Source organism: Castanea sativa, chromosome 9 (assembly GCF_040712315.1).
Source record: "Castanea sativa cultivar Marrone di Chiusa Pesio chromosome 9, ASM4071231v1".
Lineage (NCBI taxonomy): Eukaryota > Viridiplantae > Streptophyta > Magnoliopsida > Fagales > Fagaceae > Castanea > Castanea sativa.
The window spans coordinates 17,420,159-17,430,000 of record NC_134021.1 but is presented as its reverse complement, the minus strand read 5'-3'; the positions used below and the strand labels follow the sequence as shown (position 1 = coordinate 17,430,000).

Below are 9,842 nucleotides of genomic sequence, written 5' to 3'. Positions count from 1 at the left end.
GTGGCTGGGGTTGAGGTTGAACTTGTTGAAAGTTTTGAGGTTGTAACAGAGGTTGAGGTTGAGGTTGAACTTGTTGAAAGTTTTGAGATTGTAACTGAGGTCGAGGTTGAACTTGTTGAAAGCTCTGAGATTGTAACTGAGGTCGAGGTTGAACTTGTTGCAAGCTTTGAGGTTGTAACTGAGGTTGTGGTTGACATTGAGCTTGTTGAAAGATTTGAGGTTGTAACTGATGTGGTTGTTGATGTTGAACTTGTTGAAAGCTTTGAGGTTGAAACTGAGACTGCGGTTGTGGTTGTGGTTGTGGTTGTGGCTGGGCCCAAGGAACAACATAACTATTGTTGGTTACCTGCCCTTGATTTCTGGGATCAGTCTGGGTAGCATAGGAATACCCTTGGGCATTGGGGGAAACAGGAACCTGGTGCATGTTTGGGTTAGAGGCAGGTGGAGTTTGGGGAGTATGGGGGGAGGCATATGTTGTCGACAAGGTGATACTCAGAAGGTCAATCATGTCCTGCTCTTTTGTAGTCCTAACTGGTGCAGGTGGATCAGGCAAGGCCAATGCATTACTCGGGACAGAGGTTGAGGCTGAAGAGATTGATGAAGTTGATGATGGACCTTCAGGGGAAGAGGTTCCCTTGCTTTGAAAAGGCTTGGGCTGTGTTTTTGAATGCCTGCATTGAAAGAACAAGTCAACCAATTATGAACCAAACTATACCAAATTAAATTTCTGACCTACAGAAACAAATACAAAATGCATGCATGCTGAACACCAGCTTAAAAAGTGACACTCTTATGATCCCTGGGAGGTAAAAATTAGAAGAAAAAAAAAATTTGAGTTAAGAGCAACCTTCGAGCTAGCTGTGCAAATTCATCTTCCTCTTCCTCCTCTTCGTAAATCTTCTGGGCCTTTGTAACAGCAAGAACTGGTTGTGTAGTATTAGATGTTGGGCTAGAGTCTCTTGGACTAGAGCTTACTACTTCACTTGGTTTAGGACTGGAGGCACTTACTTCAGTTGGTTGGGGACTGGAATTTGTAAGTAAAGCTGGCAGGGGGGATCCAGAAGCTATAGCATCATGTTTTGCAAGCAAACCTTGTAAAATGTCATTTAATTCAAGACCCCGGCCAAGAAGTTCCTCGTCCCTACCACATAAACAAAAGTCAATGTGAGCAATTCTAAACAAGCCCGAAAATGCTCAGAGCGAAATGCACAGGCATACAGGGACTGCACACATGATAAAACAAACTACAGTGGTTCATGCCTTTGCAAAAACCAAGTTATGCCTTTATAAGGGAAGTCTGGGGGGAACTAACCCAGTCGTGGTAAGCATCTGCATCAACTTTTTCTGGTTGGAACGACAACGGTTGACAAGATCAACTATAATTTCATCTTTTACAGCCTATATACACAAACAGAAAATCAGGTAATAATCCTACTTATTTACTTATTAATTTGCACTAAGGAAATAATTAAACCACCAATTAACATACCTCACGGTCACTGGGGTTCACAGCTTGCAGCATGTCACTTAAAAGCTCCATAACATTCCACATAGAATCCATACTTGACAAACTAATATAATTATGAAAAATCAATCAGAACATCAAAAGTGGCACATAACAATCTTTGATCAAAACCCAGAAAAGAAGGAAGCAGAAAGCAGCAGCAATAAGGGGCACACAAAAGTTAAACCCTCACCTCAAACTTTCTATTTCTGTTGCCATTGTTTCATCAAGCCTTCTTGAAGAATTGCTAGGCATTCCATATCCTGCTTGAGTGTTTCTCAGGGTTGGATGTGTTACAGGTGGTGTAAATATAGGAGCTGCATCTAAAGAACGCTTGGGAAATTCTACTCCGGATCGCTGCCAGTCATAAAACCCAAAACTTTATTTAATATTTCCTTTTGGTTTACTGCATGCACAGAACTTTATTTTTCATCAACAAGCATGTAAATTATTGTTTAACCTAAAATGAATTAAGGGAATAGTAGTAAGTAGGCTCATCAAGGAGCCAGGACACTTTTGAGGTCAGTGTCTTAACAGAATAGGTGCAGTGATAGAGATCAATCTTATGTGCATTTCTAGATTCGTAAGGTATATATTACTGATGACAGTGCTCATAAATTCAACTCAAGACTTAATCCGAACCTGATATGGATCATAAATTGAAGTTGTTTTTCACATAAATATCTATGAGATGTGGTTGACCTAATGTGACATCCCCTGAAATTGCTATCTACTAGAAGACACTATGAGATGTATTAAGAGCTATTAGCCTATGATCAATTGCTGTAATAGCTTGAAAATAAGTCAAATCTAAAGATAAATCCAGCCATGCAGGAAAGGATCATTAAGCAAAATAGTTGAGTCTAGGTAGCTATGGGCTTACCCTTAGTTCCTCATATGTGTAGTAGTACTGAGGATATTTTCCTCCTGGCCCCCCAAAGGCTTCTTGCCAAGAGTCCAGCAATCCCAAGATTTTGTCTCTCACCTGCATATCTGCCTGCAAAATCCATCCACACAAGTTCTGATCACCCCAAAAAAAAAAAAAAACCCGATAATGATGATGACAATAGCATCAACACCAGCAACAACAAGGATCCATCAATGTGTCTTCTACACTGAGGCATAATCAGTATAACAGAAAGAACTATCAAAAGGAGCAAAAAAAACCCATAACAGCCAAGCCTTAATCTTGAAAGTTAAAGGTTGGCTACGAATCCTCAACAGACTAGTCAGTGTCTGCCACAAATTATCACATTACCAACAGAAAACTTTCAACGACTAAAATTCCTGAATAAAAAATAAAGGGACCTCAACATATCCTACATACACATTACAAAGATAAAAAAGAAAAATCTTCTTTTAAAGCACAGGTAGAAGCATATAATCAGAGTATACCATGTCATGACAAATGCATCTCACCAAACACAGATTTCACATGTATGTTTAGTACAGTTGAGTTTACCTCAGGTTTCAATGAACATTAATGTTTTATGGGCAATCAAAAACATTCACCAAATGGAAAGTTCTTTCCCATCAAGCCACATGACCATTAGACAGTGATTGCACTAATCAAATGACCTCAGCCTCCTAGTTCAGGTGGCCCAGACTTTAGAGTTACCAACCTTATATTAACATACTGTAAGTATGTAAATATAATGTCCAAATGTTCTAGATAACAACGATCGCTTCAAATTAACCCCCACAGACACAGTGTAGGAGTTCCAAATCAAGTGTATTGAAATACTCACTTTGATTACTTATTATTTGGCTTGAATGTTAAGCAAAAAGGACCAACTAATAACCCAAAAAACCTATTTAACATATATTTTGCACTCATGAAAAACTGCAGATGAATTTTTTCCAAAAATAAAAATAAATTTCAACAAGTCATATAACTTAAGAACATCCTATCCACCAGAGTCCATAGTTAAACCGTTTCACACGCAACGCAAGTTACTAACCTATCATGGTTGGCTATTACTTATCTGATCCCATCAGTTTCCCACTATAAGTGCTCTAACATGCACATACACAAATATCCATAACACCATATCTAGGTTCCTTTCAAATGTTTTCTTCCTAGCACAAAAAGAACTCTTCAAACCAGTTGCAGCAAGTAACTTATTGCATGAAATCCACAGGCCATCCATTCTGTTAACATGTATTAGACTCACCTTCTTCCTGACAATTTTGATCATCTCCTCTAGTATTTTCTTCTCAGCAATTTGAAAATGGACATAATCACCACAGTTCTTCACCATCGTCTCCAAGAGCTACAAAAGTTGTAGATTTACACAATTAATCCCATTAATAGATTCTCCGCCTACTCCCACCCTCCCCCAAAAAAAAAATAGTAGTAGAAATTTACAGTTGACTCAGATAACACTTTCAGATGAATCAAAAGTAAAAGATAAAGGTTCCAAAAACAAAATACCGTCAAAGAGAGCAGCTGAACTTGGGCGTTCCTATTCTGCAATCTTTTCTTCACAGCTTTCACAACATCTTTTGCTTGCCTGAGAAATTAAACACATACCCATCATTTCAATATACCAGCATAACATTTGCTTCACTTTTCCAAATAAAAACACCCTGAAATTAACCCCCATAAACTTTACACGATCCGCTTATTTCAAAGAAATTTAATTACGAACACAATTTTTCCAAAACAAAAAACTTTTTTTCCTTCGTATACCCAATTAATCTTGTGCAGGAATTTCTCAGTGAAGTTTGCAACTTTATCATGACCCTTCAACTAACTGTACCTTAAAAAAAAATCCCTATTTATACCACAAAAAATTCCCACCTACCATAATCCCTTTCTCTGATTAATACAAGTGACTAATTGAAAACCCAAAAACCAATCATAAAATTAAAACCTTTCACTTTTCTTGGCTCTGCAATTTCTATCACACACATAAATTTAACCCAAAAAAAAAAAATTCAAAATCATAAATTGTAGCAAGTAATCCAAACTAAATTCTAAACAAGACTATATCAATATCATATTAACAAAAAGTAATTAAGTAAAAAATCTTTCAAAAAAAAAACATTAAAAAAAAAAAAAAAGAATATGAGAAAATTGCATGTACAAACAGAAAGATACATCCAAAGAACCAAACTTTCGATCAAACAGAAACCCTAGACTCCATCAACCGTCAAAGTCAACCCTCCCAAACACAAAAGAAACAGAGAAAGAAATTACCATTGATGTGAGTTGACGGAATCGCATATATCGATGTTCATAGTCCAATCAGGACTCATCAGAAGATCGCTCGTCGCTTTTTCCACTGCCACTGTTGCCGATGACGAAGACGAGGCCATCTCTCTCTCTCTCTCTCTAAAACACACGCGCACACAGAAAAAAGCTTTAAGCTTTAAGCTTTAAGCTTTAACCTTCTTTTCTTCCTTGTTTGTTTCTCGAGAAAATTGAAAATTCAAAAGCCCTTTTTAGGTTTCACTATTATCTTCCTGGAGCTTCATAATTTTGGGAATTTTGTTCCTCCTTTCTATTCTTTGCTCTCGTCGCTAAATTTTTGATTTAATATTTATATATTTTTTTCGGTGAAATTTTTTTTGTCTGTCTATCCCGCGAATTCTGTTTTTTTTTTTTTAATAAATTAAAAAAAAAGAGAGACTTTTTATTGTTCTGTATTCTAAAGCTTCGAGAAAGAGAAAAATTTTATTCTGTGTCAGTGTGTCACAGTTTTTTAGTTTTAGTTTTTTTAGAATTGTGTAGTCACACCTTTGGACACTTATGACTTTTTTTTTTTTTTTTTTTTTTTTGAGAAGGAAGGACACTTATGACTTAAACAGCACCTTGCTGCAGATTGTATCATTTGTTTCTCATTTCACAAAAATATTTGTACCGGTTTAATATTACTGAGTCGGATTATTATTTTTTTTATTTGATAAATTACTGAGTCGGATTATGATAAAAATAAAATTTTTTAAATTGACCCATCAATTTTAAACAACCAATACTATTTTAATGGAACAATAGATAAGTGCCATGATGCACGATGAGCCTACCTAAATTTCCCAGAAAAACATAGTTAACAGAACCCACTTGCTGGTCATCAATTTTGATAACTACGTGCCACGTGGCTTAAGGAAAAAAAAAAAAAAGTAGAGTTTTATTTATGCCTTTATGGTCCTTTGTGGTGTGTAAAGAGTAGAGTAGTTGGTATCAAAAGTGAGTATGATGTAGTTAGTTTTTTATTTTATTTTATTTAAGTTTGGGGAGAGCGGTGAGAATTGGGGGCAAGTATATTTGGCTTTTTTAAAATTAAAAAAAAAAAACTTTTTTGATATTTTATTGTCTAACAAGTATAATTAATCATTGAAATGGAAAAAAAAAAATTTAAGATCTTTTAGTAATTAAAAAAAATATTGAAAGAGCATATTTGTCTAATAAAAAATTGAGACATCTTTTTTTATATTTAACAAATATATATAAAGTCTATTAGTGTTGTTGTGAATATATTGATAAATAAATAATATGTTTGAATATAATTGCTATTCTTTTTTAAAATCAAATTATTGCAACATATGTACAATTAACTATTGTCGATGAAATATAACAATTTTTGTATTGCATTAGTTGGTATGTGTTTAGATCTTGATTATAAACTAGTTTTTTTTTTCCTCTATTGAGTCTCATGTGAGTCCCTAAAAAAGAAGCTTTATAATTAAAAATATATATAATGAAATGAAATTTTTTATAATTTATAATTAAAATAAAAACAATGAAAGAGTAGAATAGTCTAATCAAAAGCTGAGACGTCACTTTTTATATTAAAAAAATAAGAGAGACAAATTTTATATAAGGTCTATTTGTTTTGTTGCGAATGAGGCGCTAGTAAAGTTCAATGGTCATAAATAAATCATACGTTTGAATTTAATTATTATTCTGTATAAAAATCACTTGATTGCAATATATGCGCAATTAATTATTGTTAATAAAATATAACAATTTTGGTTTGTATTAATCAGGTGTCTGTTTTAGGTCTTAATTATAAACTAGTTTAATTTTTCCCCCTACTATTTATGGTCTCGTGGGAGTCCCATAAAAAGAAGCATTTTTTTTTTCTTTGCCTTTGGTAGCCTCCTGCTGCATAAGCCTAAGCTGATTACAGGTTACATTTTTTTTTTAAAATGTTTTTGGTCAAAAATCAAGTCCAATTAACTGTTAATGGGTCCCAATCTATGATTTTGCTTAAAATGTTAAGTTTCTTTTGCTTATTGTGAGCCCACTCTACTCTTTTATTACAGCAAAAAATCAACCAACTTATTTTATTTAGATTTTATCCAGAAAAAAGTTAGATAAATTTATTAAAAATAAACACTTCAATAAAAACCACATAATTGAATCTTATCGAGAAATTTAAGGTACTATCATCTCAAACTAATTAAATTGATCTAAATTTATCCCTAAAGCTTTGGGACAACAGAGTAGGCTTCATTCATTCATTGGTCAAAGGAAAATGTAGAAAAACCAACAATCAGTTTAAGATTTTAAATAGAGAAGTGATAGGGATACAATATTTTTACAATAATTTAACGACAAAATTTATGTGGCAAATTATTAGTGATAGGTAAAAAGTAACGTAAGTGGTGGATTCAAATGAGAACCAAATATAAGATTGACACCTAAGATTTGTTGTAAAAATATTGTGAATGTAATGCTCATCTTTTAAGGGTCTGCCTTATCTCTATTAGTTTTTTTAACTAAACATCTAATTTTGTTTTAATGAGAACGTGCCACATCATCCACTAACTAAACTTTTAGTGGAGATTAAAACTCACTACCACATCATTCTATCTCAATAAGAAACTAACTAAATGTTCCGTTGAAAAACTACTAGAGGTAAGCTAAACCATTCTTTTAAATATAGACTAAAACTAGATTTGCCAACTGTGGGGGAGATGGGCCTAGGAGTGTACATTTAGGTGCATAATGGGCCGAAGGCCCGAGCCGAGAACATTAAGTAGTCCGAGGATGAGCAAACATCTTACTAAGGGTTTGTGTAAATTTATAAAGAAGCACGGTTTGACCGTGATCATCCGAGAAGTTGGTCCGAAGAGGAATGTCTCCTCAAATCAGCTAGGCCGAGGTTGGAATGAGCTATCTGCCATCTAGAGACAATATCCCATGAGACTCTGCTGATAAGGATATGTAACACAGGGGTATAGGACAAAGGAAAACCATGAAATATCTAAAGGAAAAGTTGCTGCCTCTGCATCTGCTATCTCCGCATTGAATGCTCTACAACTAACTCTCTGGCCGTATTTATGGGGAAGTGATGCTAGAGTAGCAAGGCTCAGCCTTATAGCTGTCATCAAAAGCTTCAGGAAGGGGCTGATAGGACAAGTATCTTGCCCAGCAATCTAATCCATACGTGGAGGTTAGAGAGAGGAGAAAGGGAAGTATAAAAGGAAGAAGAAAGCCCTAAGATGGAGGATCGGGAGAAAAAGAGAGAAAATACTGTAGACTAAATATTTTTGTAATCTACCTTTAAGAAGAAAGAAATATAAGAACCAGCTCCTTGGCTTGAGTTCGAGGACAATTTCTCATCATACAAACTAGTCTATCAATATTGTTTTGTGATCTTGGGTCACTACCGTTGTTAGCTAAGCTTATAAGGAACCAAATTTCAAACTCACTCTCTACAAATTTATTGTATTGGGCTCTTTGGGCCTATACCCTTCCTATTATTAGGCTTAAATACAAATTGTGACCTTACAATTGGCACCATCTATGGGAAATCTTGTTGTTTTATTAAGTCTAACATTCAACTACGGTAGGTTCAGGTCCTCACCAAGTTAAGCCTATGGGGTCCCAATGCCGAGATCACTCCCTCAATTTTGAGAGAGGTAGAGACCAGGAAGGGAGTGTGCATACTGCCCATACTAGCAGGTAGGGGTGTGCGTGGTTCGATAGGGGCGGTTTTTTTCCAAATTTATTACCGAACCGAAAGAGATCGGTTTTTTTATAATTGGTACCGATGCATACCGCCTAAGGTCGGTTTTTCGACCTATAACGGTGCAGTTTTTTGCGGTGCGGTTTAGTCGGTTTGGTCAGTTTGAAATATTAAAAAAGAACTATTTTTTTAATAATAAAAAAATTAAGCTTTCAAGCCCAATATCAATATATCAACCTATTCAAGAAAAGCATATTCCAAAACCTATGTAAAAAGTTTGTTCACATAATGATCCAAATTTTTTCATTTAATTTACCATGCAAAAATATTTTGAAATTGCCTCAATAAGAGTTCAACTCCCAAAATACTATCATGTAGCATATAATATCATTAGTGTCACTGTGTGTGTCAGTGTCAATAACAATAAGCGTTAATGTATCCACTTAATAACGTATTACAGAACCATTTGTCACTATCCACAAATGCCAAAAGAAAGATATACAAATTAAATTAGTTTTTAGGCAAAAGAATGCTAATTGCTTGTATCCCCAATAATAATCCCACCCATAAATACCTAAATAACTACCATTAGTGAAAAGTCCACTACCAATAACATGTACAGATATAATTAGCATATAGGCAAAAGAATGCTAATTCTTGTAAGTCCTTTGTCCAGTAAGTCTATGCACTACGCATCATTCTAGAACTCCTACAAAATACTAAACAAAAAAAAAAACACGTGTTAATAATAATAAAACGTTTATGACCAATAGAATATTTATAATTAACACAAACGAATGTATACTTACATAATACTACCTACTAACTAACTCCAAGTAAAGAGTAGTACATCACTCATCATCATCCAACATAATGGTGCTTGGATCCTCCTCCATAGGCATTGGGCAAACCGATTCAATTTCTACAATTCTATTCAAAATAAAATGATTCGTAAGCATTGAGCAAATAAATAAACAATTGATATATACAACAAACAAAATGAACATGTATTTACCGGTGTCAATCTTAAAACCATCCATATCCTCCACATTATCCATGCACTCCCGAAGCTTTATTGGTCTTTTTTTCTTTACATCCTTCAACCAATTTTGGGTACAAATAAGGGCTTCAACTGTATTAGGAGATAGTGAACTACGGAACGAATCCAAAACACGACCCCCCGTACTAAAAGCAAACTCTGATGCAACTGTAGAGACAGGAATAGCCAACACATCACGGGCAATTTGGGAAAGGACTCGATATCTAGAAGAATTCATTTTCCACCACATCAAGATGTCAAAATCTTCCACATCAGGGTCCTCAAAAGATTCCAACAAATACCTATCCAACTCAAATTTGTTTTTCACACTGTCCTCGTCCGCTAAGTGTTGCTTAAACCTATTATTGTAACTTTTAAT

At 34.7% G+C, this 9,842-nt stretch overlaps 1 protein-coding gene across 1 annotated transcript in view; it reads right to left on the bottom strand.

Annotated features, from left to right (window-relative positions):
• Positions 1-5,328, bottom strand: part of LOC142610391 (TOM1-like protein 6) — a 6,021-nt gene extending 693 nt beyond the window's left edge. Inside the window, exons 1-9 of the mRNA XM_075782201.1 lie at positions 4,707-5,328; positions 3,939-4,017; positions 3,679-3,777; positions 2,388-2,501; positions 1,698-1,861; positions 1,490-1,571; positions 1,313-1,398; positions 848-1,141; positions 1-671 (exon numbers count right to left, since the gene is read on the bottom strand). The exon at positions 1-671 is cut by the window's left edge and continues 693 nt beyond it. Coding sequence (XP_075638316.1) covers positions 1-671; positions 848-1,141; positions 1,313-1,398; positions 1,490-1,571; positions 1,698-1,861; positions 2,388-2,501; positions 3,679-3,777; positions 3,939-4,017; positions 4,707-4,825 — 1,708 coding nt within the window. The 5' untranslated portion in view covers positions 4,826-5,328. The remainder of the gene's footprint in view (positions 672-847; positions 1,142-1,312; positions 1,399-1,489; positions 1,572-1,697; positions 1,862-2,387; positions 2,502-3,678; positions 3,778-3,938; positions 4,018-4,706) is intronic.
• Between the last annotated feature and the right edge of the window lie 4,514 nt (positions 5,329-9,842).